Source organism: Apteryx rowi, unplaced genomic scaffold, assembly GCF_003343035.1.
Source record: "Apteryx rowi isolate R43461 unplaced genomic scaffold, aptRow1 scaffold_52, whole genome shotgun sequence".
Lineage (NCBI taxonomy): Eukaryota > Metazoa > Chordata > Aves > Apterygiformes > Apterygidae > Apteryx > Apteryx rowi.
In genome coordinates this window covers 2073017-2097539 of record NW_020450783.1, presented here as the reverse complement: position 1 = coordinate 2097539, position 24523 = coordinate 2073017, and the positions used below count along the sequence as shown (strand labels likewise).

General features: G+C 41.5%; 1 protein-coding gene across 7 annotated transcripts in view; it reads right to left on the bottom strand.

Annotated features, from left to right (window-relative positions):
* The window catches only part of TSPAN14 (tetraspanin 14), a 44260-nt gene extending 26652 nt beyond the window's left edge, over positions 1-17608 (bottom strand). Inside the window, exons 1-3 of one of the 7 annotated variants that reach the window (XM_026080442.1) lie at positions 17106-17488; positions 16435-16528; positions 1673-1770 (exon numbers count right to left, since the gene is read on the bottom strand). In XM_026080442.1, coding sequence (XP_025936227.1) covers positions 1673-1753 — 81 coding nt within the window. In that variant the 5' untranslated portion in view covers positions 1754-1770; positions 16435-16528; positions 17106-17488. The other 6 variants (XM_026080443.1, XM_026080440.1, XM_026080445.1 and 3 more) reach the window with 6 other exon arrangements.
* Positions 17609-24523: the final 6915 nt, after the last annotated feature.

Here is a 24523-nt window from a genome sequence, read left to right as displayed (position 1 = left end):
TAACATTCAAACATTTGCTCTATGGCACATATTGTGGCCAATTAATCTTTACTGGAATAAAGATTCTACACCAAGTACACACAGCTTTCCTGCTGTTACCCACTCCCCTGCAGCTTAATGCTACAGTAGCTTGTTAAAACTATGCACTAGTAAACACAAGGTTGCAACAGTAGCAAAAGTTCTGTAATTCTCAACCATATCCAGACATTGCAGTTTCAATGTTACTTGGCCCTCTAAACGACTTAGACTAAAGACAGTACAAAACTGATGAATAAGAAGCTCACAAGGTTGTCTCTCCTCTAAGAGGAGAGATACTATTGACAAAAATGAGCAAGATCCATAAGTTTGCAACTTTTGTGCAGACAAACCATGTTGTTAAATACAGATTTAGGTAATAATTCCCTATATCTTAAATTTTAGAAGCTAAGATGTGGTTAATTTATCACAATAAACAAAATTAATGCAATCTTCTCTAGCCTGTGTACTGATCTCAGGTAAGTCAGGATCAGGAGAATCAGTTTTTACTCTCAACTTAAACAAGTCAGCTTCAGCCACATACCATACTTTCATTCTCTATATGATCCTTCTGGCTTTGAAAAAACCTAAGTGTATTTAGAAAAGGCTATCCAGACTAAGAAGGGTTTCAACTCTGAATTAGAGCTGCCAGGCACTGGGCAAGTCACTGCATCTGCACTTCTCCATGGCTGCCTATGTCCTTCCATGACTTCAGGCATGAACTCAAAGCTTGACTACAAATTCTGAAAAAAATTAAGTTCTACTGACAGATATCCTTACCTTCACCTCCCCCTCACGGACATGGTACTATTTCTAATGCAATGCTATGCAGTCACCTTTGACTATCCTTCTTTTGCAAGGTAATTAGACGCTTCAGCGATCTTGACTGTCTGTTAAACACACCTAAAAACCACACATCTGATTTTGTACCCTTTTCACATTCACAATAGTTCCTTTGAACATTACAGGCAGGCTAATTCCTAACTAAGGGTTTCAAGACTATCAATTTTGTTGCTCAAAAGCATGATCTTTAAGATCTTGATTACACTGTAGAGTCAGCTGTTGACACATCTCTGGGGCAACTTTCCCTATCTCTTCTGCACAATGCATTTACAGCTGCATCACTCCAACAGAAAGATCAAAAGATCTGAAAGACTTCCTTTAAAATGCGAACAACCTAACATATCAGTTAAGTGCACGCAGGAAAGGAAGCTTTAACCTTCCCCAGATCAACAGACAGCTAATATTTAATGGCTTGTATTATTCAAAAGACAGACCTGGTCAGCAACAGTACAAACTATACTACTTTCTTTTGACAAATCCTCAAAGCAGATCATCTCCTTCTCCATAAAAACATCAAGGTAGGCAGTTTTCTCTGCTTTGTTCCTTTATCTTCACTCAAAACATGGAGTAGGAGGAAGAGGCAAGGAAGAGAAAAATTGAGGAATTAGTATCCATGTAATTTTCAATAATAATGACTTTCTTAGATGGAATAGGCTTCCTCAATTCCAAAACATATACCCAGAACATATACCATGCACCAGTTTCTCTTGTAAATATTTTAGCCCACTCTTTTGAAGGAGCTTGCAGGAAGCTAATGAAACAGAGGTATGCCCAATGACCACAAACTATTTCAATCTCTACATTTGGTACTCACCCAGAACACAATGTTGTAGCTGAAGAGCAGGTATTTGTACCAACAGCTGACCTCTGCATTAGAGTATCGGTAATAGTGCATCTTCTATAGCACAATGTCTGCACAGGAGATAGAATGAGAAAAAGTGTCAGTGAAATATTTATGACTAAAGGGTTTTTTTGTTTTGTTTTCCAGATCTCTTGCTCTCTATTGGGAAAAGGCTATAGTAACCTGCACTCCAGTCAGTTCAGAAGCATGTTCAAAGTCAGCTCAGAAACCTCAGCTGCCCCTAAACTTTATTTGTTGCTTAGTAATCCGATCTTCAATCACTCTTGTGTGGTGACAGTGAGACACCCCAAAAAGGAAACTGGCTACACAGTTAACCTAAGATCTGCATCAGCAAGCTGACATTCATCAGCTTTCTCACTCCCTCAAAACCATTTTATTTACACAGACAGCAGCTTGGACTTGTACAAAAGGCTAAGCATGCGTCCTGTAGATTTCACATCCAACAACCCAGCTACAAGATGTTAGAAGTGGTTACCTGGAAAGCCTTAGTGTCTATAGGTTGCTAAATGCAATACGCAGTTGTACTCCCTATTTTTTTCAGATTTTAATGTTTCTTTACCAAATCCATATGTGGTTTTATTCTGTTTAAGAACAAGAGCCACACCACTACAAAAGAGCAGATTTGCTCTGCAGAGTTCTGTTTTCTTGCTTCTTATGTACTCTAGAGAGATAAGTTTCAACTGCATTTGTTGCTCAAATATTTCAGAGAACTAAAACTTTTTAGGGTATCATAACTAACCCACGTCTGAAGAAATGCCATGTACAGAAAAGACAGAGGATGAGCTGTTAAAATGAAAGCCAGAGCTGGTAAGACAAAGCTCTTTCACACCCACCAACATTTCAGAGAACTAACTGCAAAGCCAGATATTGCCTGGTTAAGTAGCAATTCCACATTTCAACCCTCTGCTCACTTGGTGTTTTCCTCCCATAAGATGTTAGTGAAAGGCTTGCAATGAAGAAATAAGCACAGAGATTTTTCAAACACCTAAGAAACAGACTTTATGGACTATGTTGACTTGGACATTTGCAAACATGCTAAAAACCAAGCCTAACTAGCAGAGTCTGAGATGAAGAACCATGGAATGGTTAGTTGAAGACCACTGCATCCAGAGTTACAAAAAGGGAAATTAATTTCTTTCAGAAGACAGTTATCAAGAGTAGTTGGGTATAAAACAAAATCCCTTGTCCTGTTCATTCAGTACTACCATTGGCACTGTAGTATTGGAAGAGCTTGCTTTTGAAGTCTTATGACTTATTTCAACCTCCATTTTAAACTTTTTTCCTGAAGCTAAACACACACACAAGGACATAGGACAAAACTTCAGCCCAAGGGATTACAGAGATCCCAAATAGACTTTGATATTCCTTCCAGAGGTCTCCCCATTCTAGGCTTGGCTTCCACTCAGAAGCAGATTAAGAGTCCTTCCTTGGGTCCAGATAGCCCTCTCCCATCCTCAAACCCACCCAGGAAGTTTCTTTGCTGCCCAGAGATATTTTTCAGAAGTGTTGAGACTGCATAGAAAATTTAAAGGAATATTCAACATTAAGTTTCAAATGTTTAGGTGGAAGAGCAAGAGTTGTTGACTGCAATGAAAAAGACAGCATGCAGATGACAGTTTACAGTGAGCAACAGACATTTTGTTTTACTTCTTCCTTTACTTCTTTTACTTCTTACTTTACTTCTTTACTTTCTGCTCTTTTCACCTTTCCTGAAAATAAAATTCATGCAAACTAGAGCAGTGTCATCTGCAACTCAGCAGCATAGTTCAGAGGGGCTTAGCTGGAAACCTGGTTTGGGGAAAAGAATTGCAAAACTAAATCCACATGTCCTAGGGCTGCAAATGCCCAGTATTAAGTCAAAATAGAAATGTGCAGAATAGCTATACCTTTAAACTACAGGGATTCATAGAAAGACATGCATACCAACATTTTTCTCCATTAGCAACTACTACCACTGAACCTCAACTCCTACCCCTCCATAAACAAGGGCTTACTTCACATTAGCAGACAGCATTCATATTCTGTCAATCGTGCAGTACGTTTAAAAAAATCTCCCTTTTTTCCAGTTACTACCAAAACCATAACTTTCATGAATTCCTTAGATTAACAGGCACATCCTTTGCAGCCCCTCAAAAGCCTGCTGAGCATCAGTTTTGCTACTGTCAGTAAAAGTTAAAAGTGCAAATACAGGAAAGGAGGGGCTGCCCACCATGTTTTGATACCATTATGTACAAAACTACTCAAAGCAGCCTTTTAAGTTAGAGCACTGGAGCAGAAAGAGGTTGCTTAAAAGCTACTACAAGAAATTGAGAAAACACCACAGGAGATGGAGTAAAACTGAGTCTAAATCAGAATTAAAGTATTGTTTCCTCAACAGTCCTGGTAAAAAGACTTGAACATACAGAATGAACTATTTGGCTGGTCTTAGAGAAACAGCAGAGGCAATAAAAAGATTAAAGGATATACTGCACATTCACACAGAAACAGTACTTGTAAGACCTCAGTCTAGAGAGCATGAAGATTCACCAGTAACACCCACATTTGATATTTCCACAGCACAGAAGTGGAACCCTATTCAATTTTAAACAAATAGGGAAAACAAGCTTTTATGCCTTCCGAAAACTCATCCCATAAATAGTTCTAATGCTCACAGTTCATTTATGGCAAAAGACACACTTAACTTTTGTTAAAACAAAGAAAATACTACTTCATGGCAGTATAGGCAGTGACTGAAAAGCACTTTTCTAGATGTAATSCAGTCATACAGGTCAGCTGAGTCTTGCAACATACATTGCTAAAACGTAGACAGTTGTTTCCTCACACCCTGCTTCAGTTTTAGTCACTGACCTTTTCAACCCATTCAGCTTCACTTCAGAAACAATATTTAGGAATCTTACTATGAGACATAGTAAAGGAATACTTATTCAAACAGCACTCTTACAGTGCACTAAGCATGCAGCTGAGAATACCAGAGAAGGAACAAATAGTTGATTTTTCCAACTTCATTCAATTCATTTATAGTATACAATTAAGTCTCTAGCTCCAAATGGCAACTTATTTGCATAAAAATCAAGATGTGTAGACTTGTCCAAGACAGTAAGTCTGGTGGATCTGGCAAAGAGAGAGGAAAGAGGGAACACTAGGAGACAACAGCAGAACCTCACTCATGTAAAGAGTCTAAGCCTCCATTTGCATCAGCAGAAGCCTGTATTACAGCAATACAGTGGTTGCCAGTGCAAGCACATTCTTTAGATGCAGGCATGCTGAGACTTTGATCACCATTCTTCACCCCCTAGTCCTCCTCCATGAAAATTAGAATTCTGGCAAGAGACAGGAGCAGCAGTTTTAAAATGAATGTACTACAACAAGAACTGTTGCTTTTGCTGCTGCTACCACTAGCAAAGAGGAAGGAGCAGATGGCATTTAGCTAACCAAGTTCTTCACATCATTAAATTCTGTAACAATGAGGTTCTACTAAACAGACTAAGAGCCTCAAAAAAAGTAATTTGAAGCAGAAAAGCAAGCATTTCAGGATCTAAAATAAAAACAGCCTTAAGTTTGTGTGTTAGGTTGCCCTCCTTGGCATTGACACTTACCTCCAATTGTTCAAGTCCCAGCTTCAGCAAAACTCCGCACAGAAATATCAGCATCAGAAATATCCTTACTGATAAGCACTGTTCCCCACATACCTCGTCATTTTGACCAACAGCTTAACACATTTCTCCCCACTTCCCCATACAATCGGCAAGATACCCAGTCATTACTAACCGCAGGACTGTCACAGGATGAAAAAGTAATAAGATACGCCCTGAAATGGCAAGGAGTCCAGCATTAGCAATGGTTCTTTGTTGCAAGAAGCCATCCTACAGCAGGAAGGGCCTCCTGAGACAGATACTACCTTCTGAAATGCCTGCCTATGTTAAGAGCAGATTTGACCTACTGCTTTGCTTATCTTCATCAGGAGCCTTTTGGTTTGTCTTGCTGAACCACTAAATGCCATATGCAGTAGCATAGTCACTACTAATATAGAAGTGACATTCTGACATACTAAATCCAAAGAGTAGGTGTGCCCAATTGTTTATTTCCAACCCCACAAACAGACTAAGCAATCTGCTCAAGGCCACAGAGCCACCTTCCCAATGTTTATACTAAAAACAGTCATGTTTCCTAACGTAGGAGGCACTCAACCATCTGTTACCAGTCTAGGAGCATGCTACCTCAGTACTTCATTTAATTTACATCATAGGCTGCATAACTATGGTTAGCCAATACTGCAAAACACTTTGAAGATTACCGTATACATAGGCAGCAATGACTAGTAACTTTCCCTACTGCATTTCTGACAAAGCAAGTCACATTGAATCAGCTGATAGTTATCACCCACTCAAGCTAACAGGAATTTCTGAAAATTAAATATAGAGCCCTGCCACTTTGACAGAGTATATAATTTTGTCTTGGTGTTTACAGCTGTAGTGAGGAAAAGATATAACCATTCAGCAAGAGAATACTGCCATTTCAAAAGCATTTCTACACCCACTGATTCCACTCTTACCTCCAAAATGCTACAGCAGTGATATTCATAGTGTATAGACCGACTCTTGTAACAGAAGCTGTGATCTATTGAACAACCTAAGATATGCAGGAAAATCCTCCAAAACAAGATGCCAGTCTAAAACAGGAACAACTGGAACATGAATGTACATCTGTAGATCTAAACAAATTCCTTTGATTCACTGAGGTGATCAAAAAGGAGTAGAGAACCTCATGTGGTATGAACTTCACAAAGCAGACTTAAGTCACACTGAAATTTCACAGCTTAAGCCAGTACTGCCACCACAGGAAGTTGTGTTTCCATTTCCCTGTCCCCCTTCTAAAATCCTCAACCATTAATCACCCTACTCTGGTGCAGATGCAGACAACCATATAGCAAATCAGGTAGCAAAGTCAGATCAATCCTGTGATCCTGTAACACATATTAAGAAAACAGTTAACCTGAATCAGTCTTCCAATCCACCTCACCAGAGGCAAACAAATGTTAGCAGTGAATACAAAGAGGAGTTGACTAAGCAGAAAAAAGAGGATATGGAGCTTTGACAGGCCAGTCCATTTCTGCAGAGATAGAAGCCCTTCTGATGATTCAGGAACTCTTTGCAAGCATGCATCATCTTTACTTCTACAATTTTGTCTCCAAGCAACTCTGAGGCCTCACACAAAATACAAGTTTCTTTTAAGAAATAAGAGCATAGTGTATTTACTTCAACTATAGTCCATAACTGCACAGAAACAGCTGCTTATTCCTAGATGAAAACTGAAGTTTATTCAACAAAAAAGTCTTTAGCCTGAAGCACTCAATGCAAGACACACATGGCTAGTAAGGTATTCTTATCTTATTAGAAAAATAATGACAGGTAACAGATCTCTGAAGTCAACAGAAAACATGACCAAAGTCAGATAGATTTCTTAAATGGATGCCTTTTGGGGCTCTTATTTTTAATTTTGTAGCATGCTGAGGATTCCAGTCCCTCCAATTATTTGAAAAGTATTCCCAGCACAAGTTGCTACAGTACAAATTATAGCAAACAATCCCTCGGAGCAGATCAGATTCCTTAAAAATGGAAAGAGTTTCATGCTCCAGGGATCAGGCTTTATTCACTACAGTACAAACTACAATTTGGGAAAATTTCTATGGAACACAGTGTTCCAAAATCTAAAACTAGAAAGGAACAATTCAGATGAGTTCCACTGAAGCTTTCTGGACAACTCACATTAAAGTTATGCATGTGCCTACAGCCAAGCCACTACTTTTATTTGAATGAGTCACATCTAAGATACCATGTAAAAATACTTTCAATTTAGACTAACATCCTTAATGCAGACATCTTCAATTCTGAAAACTCATATACATGAGCATCAACAACTACCATCTCTTAACCTCTTCTGAGCTGCCCGTGTGACTAAAGTCACCAGTACTTTGGCATAAAAGCTCTACATTGCCTGGGTGCAATTCAAGGAGCCATTCAAACTATCACACATTTCTTACACTAAAGCAAGACTTGAAAAAGGAAAGCAGAATTAGAGAACACTGTCACAGCAGAGCCCTGACTGAGGACAACAGCAGTTGTAACACCGTCACTTTTCCTGATTCTTCATACATAAGTTCACAAGAGATAGGTGGCCAGGCTCAGTTTCACACATTAGTAAATAGTCTTTATCCCTATTTAGCTTTAAAAGCTACTAGCTATGTTAAAAAATCCAGAACAGAAAAGTAGCTTCAAAAATTCCATATTTTAATTTATTCAAACTAACCCTGGTTAGAATTAAAATCTGTAGTATGCAAGTATTGGCCCTGTAAATCCAATTTGCAAATATTAGTCACTGACACTGAGGAAAGGTACAACTAAACTCAGCTATCCATTGAATTTTACTAGACTTATGCTACTTCCACCCCATTGACTTCAGGTTCACTAAAGTAGTAAGTAAATACTTACTTGGAGCATTTTGCTCCAGCATACATAAAATAAAAAAGTCCTTTTGAAGTCCTTTGCTTTACTACTTTACTTCACAATGTAAATCAACTAAAAAGGCACAGATCTCTGACCCAGTTTACAGGGTATTCTGCTTGTCAAAGTAGATGACTACAAATAAAGTGTATATTCTGTATTTTGACTTAAAGCAAGAGACAGCAAAGGAGGCAGGAAGAAAAGGAAAGGTCACAAGTAAAACAAGTCCAAGTCAGTGATTTTCCAAACATGGGCAAGAGAACCAGAGCAAACAACAGTAAAAGAGAGGGCTCTATTTGTAAGCTTTCAGACTCCCTACTGTAATTTGAGAATTGCAGACAGCAGCAAAAGTACAAGATGTAGGGATTTTACAGACTTTATCCTCAAAAGCACTATAGGATTATCCATGCTCATACAAGTTAAAACTCAGATGGATTACACCAGGACAACTGAAATGGACACTACAGGCACTGTCATTAAAGTTCAAAGAATGCTCATTAACATCTTTGGGAAAGTTTAGAAAAGTCTTTCCTTTCTAAAAATTTTATTAAAGCTAGCAACAGTTTCACCTGAATAGGAACTTGCCTATACATTGTAGATTTAGTATACTAACAAACCATAAGGCATGTTCTTTACCTTGCAAAAAGTTCAGATATTGTGACACATGTGGAAGTGTGTCAGCCATTCTGATCAGGAGCTTACTCACACCAGAGAGCAAAGCCTGTTGAAACAAGCAGCCAGAATAATCTTAGCTGATCAAAGCTCTTCAGCTACTTTCTACTACCTCTCATAAAAGTAAATACATTTCCACTCTCTGATGTCAACACCAGCAGACCAAACCTCAAGGTCTCAGATTAAAGCAAGCATGTAATTTGTCATTCCCCCCCCCCCCCCACCATTTGCAACAGAAGATCTTGGAACTCTTACAAAGTACACATTTTATTTTATTTGAGGTGCCAGAACTTCCAGCCTGGGGAATAATTTTATTAGTATTTAGTGACCCCCAGTAGTAGTAAATATTCTGTATACATTGCCCACTCCCTCCCTTACCTCCAGACTGAAATGTTTCAAGAACAAAATGGGTCCTCCACTTGCTGTTTTGTCATAAAAATAAATAAGAACTTCGACGAGAAGGCAGGAAGCCACCAGCTTTCTTTGCTGACACATCTACTCTTTCTTCAGAGAACATCAGCTTAAACCCTTTTAGGCATATTGTGGCTTTCCTTCATTTTCAGAAATGCCACTTGTTCTAGTCTCATGTTACATTTCAGCCAAAAAGGATACCCCCTCATTTTCTTCTTACAACAGAAAGAAAAACAAGACTGATCATAGTAATATACACTAAGAAATGACTAGTATACCATCTGTTCTTTTTCTTAGAGATGCCCCTTGCTTCGAGTATAACATGCAGTCCATCCACATCTGCATCACATTTCTCATCCTTTATACCTAATGTTCTAATATACTATTTTTCACAATTTAAACCAGACCAAGCTAAATTAAAAAGAAAATTCCAGCATTGTCAGCTACTCCCTGACAATAAACACACTCAGAAATGATCCATGCATCTGTGCAATACTAGTTACATTCACCATTTGTTCAGCTTAAACAATGTTGTGCCCACATGGTGGAGCTGAATCCAAAAGATACTCTATTTTTCTTCACAGGACACATGCTTTCAAATACAGAAATACACTTATTCCAAATACACACCCTCCCAGCACCACAAGATACAACTTCTTCAGAGCAAAAACTTCATTAGGTTTAGGGGCCATTTATTCAAAGCTTGCATTCTCTCTCTACCCACTCTGCATAATGTGAGTTGCATTCAAAACACAGGGAGAACCTTATTTTACCTGCTGTTTGTGAGAATCACAAGCACATGGGCCACAACAGGAATTGAGCTCTATGGCCTCACAAAAGGCTCAATAACTGTATGATAATTATTCACCCTACCAACTGACTTTTTGGTAAAGACATGGACTCGAGTGACTTTCAAGAGGACTAATATGTAGACCTCTAACACAAAACACTGGAAAATATTAGTAAAAAAAGCAATCAAACAGCATTAACCAAGCATCTCACAAGCCTACTCAGTGTCAGCTCTTCAGGAGACTACATTTCTCAGCCCAAGGATGCAGAAATAAGCTAATGCTTCATGAGATGCAGCAAGCAGGTTTGCTGAGCACCCTGCACATATTATAGCAACACAAGGAAAGAAAAACCACAGACTGGAGTCCCTCATGGCTAAGCAACTCTTGAAAGGCTCGGGCCCCTCCCCCAGCAGGCAGCGGGTCATGAGAACCCGGCCATTGTTTCACTGGCAGACTCGGCACCCTCCCCAGGGACCCAGCAAAAACAAGCTCCCCACCTCGTGAGGAGGACGCCAAGAACAACATGGTGCAACTACAACATCAAGGCAAAGGCTATGAAATGATATCGTCAGAGTTCCTTAAAATACAGGCTTTGGTTGCCGCAATAACTAACAGCAAATGCACCAGCAGAATGAGAAAGTACAGAGGTTAGAAGCACAGATCAGAAAACATGCATCTAATAAAAGGAGAAAACCTACCTCCAGGGAAAAGAATGTGAGAACACAGGAAACTACTGTCATAACAGGCCAACAGCATTGCTAGTTACACAAGCAGCACAGCCCAGAAAGAAAACCAGAGCAGGAAGACACCTTCCCTTATTTTTATTTGTCCCAGTTGGACAAGGTTTTACAGTTGAACTCCCTTCCGCTCTGCAGGAGCTGGGTGCTGCTCTGACCACTGTCAAAATACCCTTTTCAATCTCTGTGCTGTATACTTTGGAAAAAAGGTCACTCATTGCCTTCCAAGAGTCCTCTCACATTAATTCCCTATCCACTAGTTTTAAAGCAGTCAGCTTTTTTAGGTGAAACTCCTTCCTCCACAGGCTTGTGATGGAGACAAACTGAAGTAACTTAATGCTCAGGAAGGGTAGTAGGCTATTATGTTTAGTACCCTTTTTTATTATATGCCATTCCACTTCTGTATTCATATCCCACATGAATATTAAGTGTTTCCCTGAGTACATTTAACAGAAAGTTATGAGGGGAAGGAAATGAATATCAGGAGAATCAACTCTGTATATCCTGGCAATCAGCAGTCTGCTGTTGCATAAGAGACCAAAGTCCAACACCTGAGTCTTCAGATACAAGTTACTTGAGTCTATCCCCTATTTTCTATTCTAGGAGTCTCTAGATGTCAAACTAAATCTTTCAGCACTGATTTTATGCCCAAAAGCAAGAGTAGACAGCTCTTGCTAAGCAGACTTGGAACAAATCACACTTTTTGAGGCGTTAAAATTCACAGTATTCAGATGCCTCAACAAGTGCTTCATTCTGCTTCCTATAGCTGCAATTGCAGCAAGAAGAAGCTGCCTTGTTACCTTCAAGTCCACCCGTTATTTAGAGAAAACGCCTTTCCAGAGAGAAACAAATACCAAATATTTAGTCTTCAAGCAGAAAACAAAAGCATTTAGAACAGGAAAAAACAGACTGCTGAAAAGGGCTGTTGGGCCACAGGAACAAGTTTGGGTTGGTACCACTAACAATCTGTCTGAAACAGAATGAAAAGCCAAAGAAAAGATGACCACACAAAACAGTCAAATGCTCATATGCAAGCACCCTCTCAGCACGTGCCTTAGCTCTTCCTTTGGCCATGACAGGCTAACTACCTCAACAGCCTCAGAGGTCTTCACAAGAAAGAACTATCATTATTTGTTAGAAATGCACGCTCTCTAGACTGAGAGTGTACCAGTACAACAGAAAAGCTCCTTTGTAATACCAGGACAGTGTTCAACAATGCCTACTGGAAAGGATAAGGGGTAGCAAAGCCCTGTTTCTCTTACACAGTTGCCTGGGACATTCAGGTTCAGTTTAAGGATGAAGCATCAAGACTTTTAGCTGCACAGATTTCAGGCAAGACGCAAACAGTTCTCATTTGTAAGTAGGCACTCTGGATAAAAACAGAAATACATTTACTTACAGATATCACATATGAGCTTTACTACTAGAAAAGGGGAAAAAAAACACTGCTGTTTTGCTCCCAAAAAGCAAGAGAAACAGGAAACTGAAGAAAAACAAATGCTGGATCCCCCCATCACCCCAAATGGAGGCTGAAACACACTTTGAACTGCACGGGAAAATTAACTGCCTCACTTTCACATCCTGCTGAGAGTCCTGTTTTTGGATAGAGTTCAGCATATTTTAATCTCATTTTCTATAAATTTTCTGCAAAAGTAGACACTGGAATTCAGGTGTGAATGATACCTCTCCTCTCTCACAGGGCTTCAGTTCAGATTTGTCAGACTGGTAATAAAGTAAGCAAGAGTTTGGCCATTCAAATCACTTGTTTCAACTGCAAACACTGGAATCTCTCAACCTGTCAATATTTGAGGAATGTTATTTTCTACAAGTTAAATTCTTTGCTGCAATCCTCACCTGTAACATGCCCAAAATAGGAGAATCAACCCAACAATGATTTTTCAGCTCACTGACCATACTGAAGACAGGTTCCAGTCATCCAAAATAAAGAGAAACTATTTTATAATGCAAAAAAATTCAAATACAAGACCTTCAACTATTTTTAACTAATTAAATAGTGGCTAAATAGCAGCTTTTTTCAAAATTAAGTGATTTGAACCCATACATTTTTCCCCCGACAAAATTCCTGTTTTTCAGGCTAAGATTTGCTAGATTAAAGTCGTATTTCAATCTTCCTTGGAGGAACTCAAACTTAAAAACCCACATATACCCAACCTTGTTCAGCTTCACTCTGAATATCTGACATTGATCTTAACCTTTGTTTGATCAGGTGTTTTTGACCAAGCATGATCCAAAGGGTCAAGAAGCAGCATTTCATTCCTGCCCAAGCAGCACTATGGAGTGGAAGGCTGTTAGCTATCCTAACATGAGCTACCACCACTACAGTTCCTTAGAGCTGTGGATTTTAGGACTGTGCAACAACAGTGGGCAAGACACATGACTATCATCTGGCAGGTACAATCAGAAGCCACCTGGAAAAGGACTGTTTCTCAATTCCCCCATAGTGGATTGCAACATTCCCTCCAAACTAAAAGGAAAATTCTGGTTGGGGGTTGATTTATTTTAGGTACTTCTGTGGAAGAGCTTAACAAAGGGACATGAAAACTACAGTGTTCATGAATTTTGTGAATTGTAGCTTGTTAGTAGCCTTGAAAATACACCACAGATGCCAAAGTGAGAAAGTATAGAGGCCCATTCTACCAGAAACAGGAAGTTTTGACCCAGGAAGCCACAGTGCAAAGCAGCATGGCACAAAAACCCCATGAGTAAAAACATTCTTGATTCACACATATGAGCTGGGCACAAGTGTCTCAAACTGTTTTGCATCTGCAACCCACATACTTTACCATACACCATGCAAGTGGAATTTTTTTGGCAAAAGGAAAAACAAAATCTACACAAAGGAAGGATCCATAGAAGCAATTTTAATGATAGCTCTGAACTCTGCTCTCCCCCGCCAATGGGATTTCTGTGATCTAAACACCATGAGATTAGAATAAGAATTTATTCATGCTCAACAGTGCTCAAACTTCGCCACACCTAATATACTATGGAGAACTTGACAGAAGAACAAGAGGATTTATTGTAGCAGGAGTTTGCCAGAAGTTTTTTTTCTCTTCCCAAAACACACATTTACAGGTAATGGCAATTACTATTCACACATGGCTTCATAAACTACAAATAGCTACCCTCAAAGAACAGCAAACATCAGCCTCAGGACAGAACAAGCTATAAGGGCATAAGTGTCATATCCCACTATAAGGAAAATGGCATATCCCTCAGTTATGCACTAGAGCTTAGCCTATTTAACTTTTTAATACAGATTACCTACACGTTTAATCTGGACATGAATAAATTCATAATGTTCCACATCAACAGTTTTCCTGCTGCATCTAAGAGGAAAGAGTTACCCCTTAAATCCCAGAGAAAGGGCCTCAATTACACAGCATTTCAGGGCTCAGAGTAAAGGACTTTTATGATCTTCTCATCAGGTATTACAAGGCTTAAATCTGGTAAGAGGTAGCCCAGAACATAGCCTCCCTGACAGGACTGAAACTGGGATATGTGAAGGCTCTTGCACAGACATTGCTCCCACATAGCTTACAAAACATAAGGAAGATGCTTTTCTTTTTCTCCCTCCGTTCCAACAGGGCAGGGAGAGGAGGAAGGAGGTTAGAAACTAGGAAAACGGCATACGGTGAATTATTCTACACTGCACAAAATGCCAGGCAAAACCTATGCTACTACCCAGAGATGAGAATAAGACTCATTCAAGATTCAAGTAAGGCTTCTGATTATGCTCTTCTTACCTGGGGAGCAGAGCCAACACTGACACAAAGAAAGCTAACAGAATCAATTCACACTGAATAAAAATATACTTACAAAGCACAGATCAGACAAACAGCAGCAGCATTCAATGTTTTTTTTGACTTAATTCTAGACCTTAGCTTTAGCAAATTGCGCACCTATGAGTGAGACCATCAACAAAAATACAGCAAAAAGCCAAACACTTATTTGCACTTTTTTTCTCAACACTATTATAAAGCATTTCCGTACTTTCAGGAAGCTATTTCTAAAACTTGCTGGTTTATTGACACTAACTTTGAACATTAAGATCTTTTAATGAAAGGGAATACCTTTCCCTCACCCCTGCCCTAAAAGCACCTTCTTTCAGTGTCATTAGCCACACAGCCAAGAACATCATTCCAAAAACACAGGTGTCCTGGCTTTGTTTAAAGAAAAAAGCCACCCCACAGCACAGTTGCATTTCATACCAGTGAACAGACTGTTGAATTCCCAACTGCACCCTTCCCTCCCCACACAAACTATCTGCCAAGCAGATAGCTGTAGTAGTATCTCATAAATATCCATTCACACTCAAATATTTAAAGTTTCACACATTTATTGTTAGCATAAAGTAGCCCAAGAAGTCACTAGAGCATGCAAGTACTGACACCTAACTCAATGGTAGAGATTCTTGGAAATGAGATCATCATCCCACTGAGCATTTATAAACAATAAATACTCTGCACTTCCATCCTCAAAGAGCTGGTTTCCTTCCATTTTAACCAGAGCTCTAGGTCACAAGCTGTATGTCCTCCCYCCCCCCCCCCCCAAAAAAAAGAGTGAGGTACTGGGAAAAATCCTACCCTGCCAGACATCTTAAAATACCTCTTCCTGCTCCCTCCAACCCCTGAGACCTATTAAGGTAAAAAACACCACAAATAATTTATTTTTGCAGTATTCTTCATTCAAAAAAAAAAAAATCAAAATGAAACCATTCTTCCACACAGACTCAATTTAGACTTTAAGTTAAACATGCACTCAACAACCTTAGGCAGCTGCTTTGAAAGTGCAAAATTCTAGTCTGTTCTATGCACAAAACAATTCCAGAATGGACATTTAGCAGGCATAACACCAAGGAGTTTACTCTTTCCCTGCATAATAGCAAGTCTTTTTCAATTTAGCTTAAACTTTCTCCCAAGAAAGGCAGCAAAATGCTCAATAGCCTTTCCTCCCCTAAAAAGAGGTATAGTATACATCAAAAAAAATCCTTTCCCCATATAAACAATGCAAAATGCATTTTAACTCTCTTAGAAACGGAATGCAGTAGCTTCTCAGCAGGGCTCTGCAACACTAGCACAAGCCAGCGATATAATATTCAGCTGAAACTACAAAGACAACTTAATTAGGCAGAATATAAATGACTAAACTGGAACTGGTGATTAATACTGTGTTAGCTATCCTACTTCTGAGAGCAAAAAAAGAAAAATGTGATGCCACTTCTAATGACCCTGATCCACAGCTTAAAATATTCCAGTATGAAATGACAAAGAGCAAATCCTCTTGCTTTTCCCTCTCCTACTGAAGTACTGGTCCACTATGACCTAGGCAGCCTGAGCTAACAGAATTATAGCTAGAGATGTTGCAGCTTCAGGAAATCCAATCCCACCCCATTTTAGATGCAACAAGAGCCAAAACAGGCCCACAGCTGAGAGGTGATCAAGGGTTCACCCATACAGAGCAGCATGGTAAGTAGGAAGCTGAAAGTATTTCAGAGAGATCATACTAACACACCTTACAAATGTTTGACTATCTACTTTAAAGAAGGCCCCATGCCTCAATCCTCACACACACACACTTACCCAAAAGTAGTTTCTGTTAACAACAGTTTGGACTCAGCCCCCAGCAGGGCAGGGTGGGCCAGTGTGGGAATACGAGCGGAGCTGGAAGCACCTGCTGCAATGGCAGAGGAAGGAGCAGGTAAACGCGGCCCCGCAGCAGCTCTACCCGGGAAGGCCGCTTCCTCCATGTGGCACTCGCGGCACCTCACCCAACAACAACTCCGGGTGAACTCCCGGAGGAAGCCTCTCCCAGCTCCTCCGGCTTCCTTTCATGGAAGCGGACAATGGCAGAGCCTGCCAGAGAATTTCGCGTTTTCCCAAACTCCTGAGGCCAGGGGGGCTGCTCTCTTCCTTTTGCACTCGGGGAGAACAGCTAGGAAGCACTTGCCCTCTGTCCGCCAAGTGAAACTAAGCTTTACCGACGTCCCGAGAAAACGGCACACACCCAAAGCTGGCGCCTTGTGCACACCCGCTTAAATGGCTGCCAGCTCCCAGAGGATGTTGTAGCGAAGAGCCCCGCTCTCATTCATATACGCGATACGGATGCCCGAAGTGCGGGCGTTTCAAAGGGGGAGAGAGGAGAGGGCACCGTGTACAGCGGGGAGGCGGCGCAGGGGCCGCCCCGTGCCGGGGGCGGCGGGCCGGGTGACCGGGCCGGCGGGGCACCCGGCGCGCACGGCAGAGGCACTCACCCAGGGCAGCAGCCTGCTCGCTAAGTTTCGCCAAGTTGAGCGGAGGGCGAGGCGGCGGCGGCGCACTCAGGAGTCCCTCCGCTGCCTGGCTTAGTCCATGGACACGCGGCAGAGGCGAACGCGGACCCCGGGCGGGCAGCCCAGCGCAGCTCACCACCACCGCGGCGCGGTGCTACTCCGCTGAGCCGCGCTGCCCCGCGGCTTCCGTGCTCGCTGCGCGGGGCCGGGAGCCGTAAGAGCGAGGAAGTGCTCTCATGTCCCTCAGGCCACGCCTGGCGCGGCGCGGCACACACGCAGCCTCGCTCCACACAAAGGCGACTCGCAGGAAGCTCTGCTCTGCCGCCGGACTCGCTGCCGCCCCGGATTCCCTCCAGCCACCTACTTGCCCCTCATACCTCGGCCCTCCGGGCGGCTTCGGCTGCGCTGACCCCGAGGCGTCCAGCGGGGGGGCGCCCCGGCTCGGCCGTCCCGCCCGCAACCCCGAGGGAGGCCGGGCGGCGGCCGCCTCCGCCCCTCCCCCCGGCAGCGGGAACAGTCGCCCCTCAACAGCGGCCCCTCGCCGCCCCAACCGCCGCTCGCGCCCCAACGGTGGCCCCTCGCCGCCCCAACCGCCGCTCGCGCCCCAACGGTCGCCCCTCAACGGTGGCCCCTCGCCGCCCCAACCGCCGCTCGCCCCTCAACGGTGGCCCCTCCCCACCTCAACCGCCCCCCTCAGCCCAGCTTCGGCTTCTCCAGCCCCAAGTCGGCAGTTCAGTTGAAGGAAACCCGTGACGGCTCATTAAGTCTCTTAGCTCCCCCCCCCCCCAGCATTTGTTCTAGGTTAGTTTTCCAGTCAAGATAGCAGCGACGGCCGGGCTGTGGAAAACGCTTAGAAAGCTACTGGCACCGTGCAGTCCCTGCATGCGGCCCTCTCCCCAGCCGGGCACACGCATTGCCCCCATGGGAAAGGTCTTGCAGTTAAACAGCACTCATTGCTCAGGGACTTTCAGAATAAGAACAAGCCTCCTCAGGATCAGCAATTTCAGGGCAACCTTGAAGCACAAGCTGAGTTTACCTGAAAGGCTGGAAAACCAGAAGGCAAAAAAAAAAAAAAAAAAAAAAAAACACCCCCAAAGAGTATCTTGAGTCAGCAGATATCCCAGGATTTTTAAATCTCCCTTTTAAGATGCTGGGAAGGTAGGCAGGAAAAGGAAATAGGGGCTGACTCACATCTTTTAAAGCCATGTGGTGAGCAAGGGAGAGCTCACACCTGAGGTGAGCTCACACCTGAGGTAATCGCGCTGCCTGGCAGGTGGGGAGATCCTGTCCTTCTCATCAACCTTCTGCCTACCTGTGGGAGATCTGCCCACCAGGCATCCCTCCAAACCTGTCCTTATGTTGAGGTGTCAACGGAATGGCCTCTAGTCTCCTGGTGTCACTGCTACCTGCCAGTTACCTCAGCTTCTCTATCTCCATCTGCATTTTCCATCTTGAACCTCCCTGTCTTCTCAAATTATGGAAGAAAGGTACTACTGTCCTCCGTAAGACTCATGCATGCAGATCAAAAGCAGTATGGCTTGCTTTGGAAAGGGATTTCAGGAAGCAGGCTGGATGTGAATGAGGATGTACGCTGAATAACTAGCTATAAAGCCAAGGACATGGGCAGGAAACCAAAGCTTTCCTCAGGGGTAATGCTTTGTACCCCAGTTGGTTTCTAGTGTAGCCAGTAACTCACTGCTTCTGTTGATTTTCCCCTTCCCTTCTTTTCCATGTCTTATAATCTCTTTTGACCCAAGGAAAGGCTTATGTCGTCTTCTTTCTCTTCTTTAAAGATAAAGCAAAACAGTATTTTCTTTAGTGCCTCACTAACTATGAAAAGTACTGCACATTTGTGTGCAGTAAGGCAAGGTTAAGGAAGGTAGTTCAGTGCCAGAGGCGTTATGACAGGCCTTTTGGTATTCTCTACACTTCACCTGCTTCAGGCCTGGAGTTTTGGGGCTTCCTTTTTCCTCCTAGATCAGCAGCAACAGCTCCTCACAGAGATGGCCACAGTCCCATTGAAAGTCAGCTAATGGGTAAGAAGAATGGTTGAGGGAATAAAGCAAGCTCAGTGCTTCTCTTATGTGATAATCCTCCACTGGGTCAAGGCTGACAACTAAAACAGTGCTACTTAGAATAAATATGCCATAAATGCACAGTTCCCTTCCCCACATCTATTTGAAGTCTGAGGACGCAGATAGATACTAGCACATCAGCCACGCTCTGGTCACATTGTTACCAGGGGCCAAAATCGGTGACAACATTATCAAGATTCCTTCTTATTCTTTACCTGCAATTGTTAAAAGAAAAGTAAATAAAAAGGTTTTGTTCATTTCTTCAAAGCTTAGATTCTGACACAATCTCATGAATGCAAGAGATTACATTTGTGAACGTCTTAGGCACAGGCGTTATGACTGCTGCCTTAAACCAAAGGCAGGAAAGGCTGAACATTTCCAAGGGCACAGCTAGGTTCAGCTATCTTCCTTTTCCCCAAAATACCCATTCAGGTCTCTGATCTGAGACTGGAGAAAGGCATCTTATTCTGAGATTGTTGCACTGTAGCAGCTTTTCTAGACTCCTCTGTTTGCAGGCCTTCCTGAGCTTGCTAAAGGCTTTTTAGAAAACAAAGCAAAATTGAATTGTCTGGTAAAGCTGAAAGAAGATGCCAGAAGAAGAATCATCTGAATTTTAGGGAGGCTGTAAGTGAGGAAGGGGAGCTAGGAAATGTCACTTTAAGGATTAAGGTGGTAAAAAGTGCTAGAAGGAATCCTTTCACCATCTTGGACGCTCCTACTTCAGTCACCTTGCAGAGCATTGAGTCGCATCCCCAGTAAAGTCCAGAGCCAAGGCAGAAAGCTCCAGTACACTCTTTCTGTAGGAGACGAGAAGACAGAGGATGCAATAGTAACTGCTAAGATTCGGCAGGGAAGACAGCTTCAGGATTTAAGGACTGCAGACTTAGGAAGTGGCTCCCATTCAGGAAAAGTAAGTCTGCAAGCCTCCACTATCAGCTTCTTTATTAACCTGATCTGGCTTTGAATTACCGAGACAACCAGCATCCCAAGTATTTGTTTGGTATAACCTAGTCAGTAGAATAGGGATCTCTTGCAATTTAAAATAGTCTTGCAAAATGGTCAGTGTTAGTAGTTCACAGGGTAGTTGAATTGATTGTATTCAGTGTCAACATGGAGATAGCTGGAACAATCTTTTCATTTGCAAATTATTTACCTTTGCCATTGGCATTATCTCTGTTCAGTATGCTTCACTTTGATGCTAAGGAAATTAGGGTAGAAATCTCATCTGTCACAGAAACATTATAAGTGTGAGGGCAAATTGGAAGACTTAAAGACAGTCACTTCAGCAGTCAAAGAGTGTAACAGTACTGCAAAAGCAAAAATGGAAAATTTGATTTTTGAGTGAACTTTTACAGGCCTAAGTTCATGCATAATTTGTCATTGCTGTTTCCTCTGGCCATTACAAAATGTTTCCTGAAATTAATGAGGAGTAGCTGGTGAAAAGTGCCAAGACCAGAGCTATTCACCAATTCCAATGTATATTTGACAGCATTATCAGCAGCAGCAAACACAACCTTGCAGTGGAAGAAATTCCTATTTGTGCAGGAAGGTTTCTGGAAATCAGCTGTTACACTTGGAATTATCATGTGGTTTTGATAATTATGGGGTTAAGAGAGATATGGGAGTGGGGAAAAAAAGCCTGGAGAAGCTACTGAGGAACTTTAAACGGTCTCAGATACTACAAAATCAGTAGCTAGACCTAAAGCAGTAAATTGAAAGCTGAAGTATTTTGGGGAAAACCATTATAAAATTTCCAAGAGCAACTAGAAAAAAGAATGCATTTGGATGGAATTATTCAAGTATCCAGTAAAATTAGATTGGACCCCTCTAGTTAAGTTAGAAAGAGTGATTAAACTTTATTCATCACTTTTGCACATTATTTTCTCCATCTTCCCAGCTCTCTCTACTGTTAACAAGTGGCCATTGCACTTCTCTACTCCAGCTCCGCTAAATAAGCTTCCAACAGAAGCGCTTTTGGATAGAGGAAACCACTGAGGCACTAGTCGTGTCCAAAAGGAATATTACTAAAACATCAGTGAGGATTACAGTGAGTCTGTTAATAATTTATTCCCTCCAAACTCATTTATATAACACAGACTGTACCCTTCAACACAGTATATTCTTACTTTCCTTTTTTAAGAAGGTGAATGTCCACACAAGTAAAAAGTTTGTGGGAATAGATGCCTTTTCCAAAAGCTTTCCTCTAGCATAATAGTAATCTTCAGTGTTCAGGTTCTGGCATCTTTGTTATGCAAATTTTTTACTGCAGAAAAAACCTCAGATTTACTACTGGCCTTTATTTAGGCTGGGGAAGTAGTGCCATCCAGTGGCTCAGAGATAAAAATAAATTTGTTCATTCTTTCATTTCTACCAAAATGCATCACAGGAAACACTTCAGAAAATGGCAGGCATCCCTTGGCATTCTCCTCTCTCTATGGATATTTGCAAATAGCACGAATTGCAGGCAGTTTGGCAGCAGTGGGAATGCATAACCCACACAGTGAAACAAAATGCAGAACAGGAAAAAAACAGAAAACACCCTCTGAGACAGACCATCTTTCTAATGGATTTAAAAGGACAGTGCAGCTAGGAAACCTAATTGGTATTTTTAAAAGGACAAGTAAAGCCCACCTTCCTCTATTACATCTAGGCCATTGATTTCACAGCATTTTCCTTTTTAAAATGTTTTTTCTTAATCTTGTTTTTGTACTGAAAAAAAGAGAAGAGAGTGTTATGAAGAAACAAGGGAAAGTTGATTGGAGAGAAATGACTGTAGGGGAGTTTGGTGCTGATTTTTCTCTCAAGCCCAGAATAAACAAAGTTTCAATTATTAGAGCTGTTTAATCCAAGGAGCTTCTGGGATCCAGCTGAGTGTTGAATTGTGATGTCGTATTTGATGTAATTTTGAAGGAGTGGTTGAAATTTTGTGTGCATATTGTGTTGAAAGAAAAAAAATCCAAAATATTAAATGTATATAAGAAACTGGGCCAGCAGAGGTAGCTGTTGCTACATCAAAATCAACAACTATTAAAAAACATTTTTAAATGAACATTCTGCTTTTAAAGTAGAAAACACTTTCTTAAACCAGCTAATTCCGACCTTGTATGGTCTCCAGCATTGAAAATTCATCTAGAATTCATTTATTTTTCATTTACTACTTTGCATTTTTATTTCCTTAAGACTGCCCATTTCAAATTCCTATTAACTGTTCCTAGTTCCTACGAACCACATATTTTCCATCCTGTCTATTTGTATTTTGTTAACATGGAGTTCAAAAAGGATGAGTCAACTCTAAATAATCCCAAAGTAGGCTTGAAAAAACAGATTATCAATAATAATTCTTCTGAATTTTTAAAATGCCATTTTGACCCTTTGTGGCTCCAAATTTTGAGCTGATATCTGAAAGACAGGTAACAAAACTTTGAAATTTGGGTTATGTAACTCCAGAATCAAGAAGAAATACACTGTTCCTCTAGCTGTTTACATGAACTGTCACTGTTAACAGTCATAAGACACACTCTCCCAGTCCCAGAGGTCTCACGTGGTTACCATATACATGCCATTGCTGCAACTGACAGAGCGCAGGGAACTCTCAGTCTCCATGAGTATTTGAATAAACAATTCACAAAAGGAATTCACAGGCCTTTTAAAAATGTTTTTACACTAAAGGTACATTTCACCTTGTTGAAGCATTAACATGCTGGACATGATGGCTTCCTGCCTCTATTTCCAGGATCACAAAACACTTGATAGAAACATTATCTCTTTAAATGGCCGTGGCATTCTTATTTTAGACCTTCAGCAGTCTGACTTAAAAGAACTAGGGGCCAATTCTGCCAGACCAGAGGGAATCCAATTGCACACAGACAAAACTGTAACGCCAGAAACCCTCCTCTTGGAGGGGATGCTTTCCAGATTAAGTTCTAAAGGCACTTCACTTTATCTTAAATTTCTTAGAATTTATGGGGCTTCCATCCCACACTCCAAGGACTGTTTCTGCATTTCACATTTCATGTTTATGTGAAATACATAAACAGCCCTTGAAACAAGGCCACAAATCCAGGTTTCTCTGAGATCAGTATCTTTTTTTGCATGTCTTTGTGCAAGAGCTGTCCTCTGCAAGTGGCAAAGCCTTCCAGGTCCCGCTAGAAGGAAAACTCAAAACTCAGCAGGAGCTGTGATCCAGAAGTCTCCTCCTATTAGAAATGAGATTTTATTAATAGCAGCTTGCAACTGTAAGAAACAGTAGCTCCCAGCCATTTCTTTCAGGACCTCTTTTGTTTCCCTCCAGTTGCACTCCAAGTAACAATATGCCAACTGCAGACAAGCAGCCATTTACATAATGCTTCATACTTTATAGGTTTGTAGAGGAAGAGTTTTAGGTGCCTGTCATCAGGCAAGGACTCATGATATAGGCATTTCTTTTCAGTCATAGAACCCAGGACAAAAAGCCCTCAGACACAGTTCCTTATGTCTTGGAGTGAACTCTTGGCAGCTGTCTGGCTTTTCCGGATCCCATTCAAAGAAGTCCACCTCCACTCAGGCATTTTATATCTCTGAGCACCCAGTAGCTTTTCTGGACACCAATACAAGCACCAGGTACCTAAAAACTAGGAACGCCATACTGACTCTTTTTGCATTTAGCCCAAAGATTATGGGAGACCATAGCTGATTTAAGATTTCTCACCTGGAGAAATAAGAACAAAACCTCACAAGATGGACTCAACCCCCTTCCTTTAGCCTTTCTAAACACCTTTCCTCCTTCCAACCTTTTCCAAAAAAGGAATGATTACAAACGGATGTGAGGGAGGAAGAATGTAATTTTTACTATGCTACTCTCATTAAAATGGCATACCTCCCCAATAGAGAAAATTGTCTTGGTATTTGCATCTGCACAGCAATACAATGTGTTCTTACTGTTTATACTGTTTGTCACATCAGAAACCTTTATACAACATCAGGGTACTTTTTTACTCAAGTAGCTAAACTAACCAAGAGAATCAGTATATTTGAGCAAAGATGCACAAGCATCTAGTTGAATTTTCTGAGGCAAAGGTGGGAGGAGACACACACGAGTGCAGAAGATTTTGTCGCTGCAAGGAGACTGGATGGAGCCAGGAAGTTGTTTTCAGATGGGCTCATTAGCTCTAGTTCACCACTGGTCTTATGGGCACACATATCCAGGCAGCTCAGAATGTGGACAGAGACAATACATGGTTTTCACAGAATCACAGAATGGTTGAGGTTGGAAGGGACCTCTGGAGATCATCTAGTCCAACCCCCCTGCTCAAGCAGGGTCACCTAGAGCACATTGCACAGGATTGC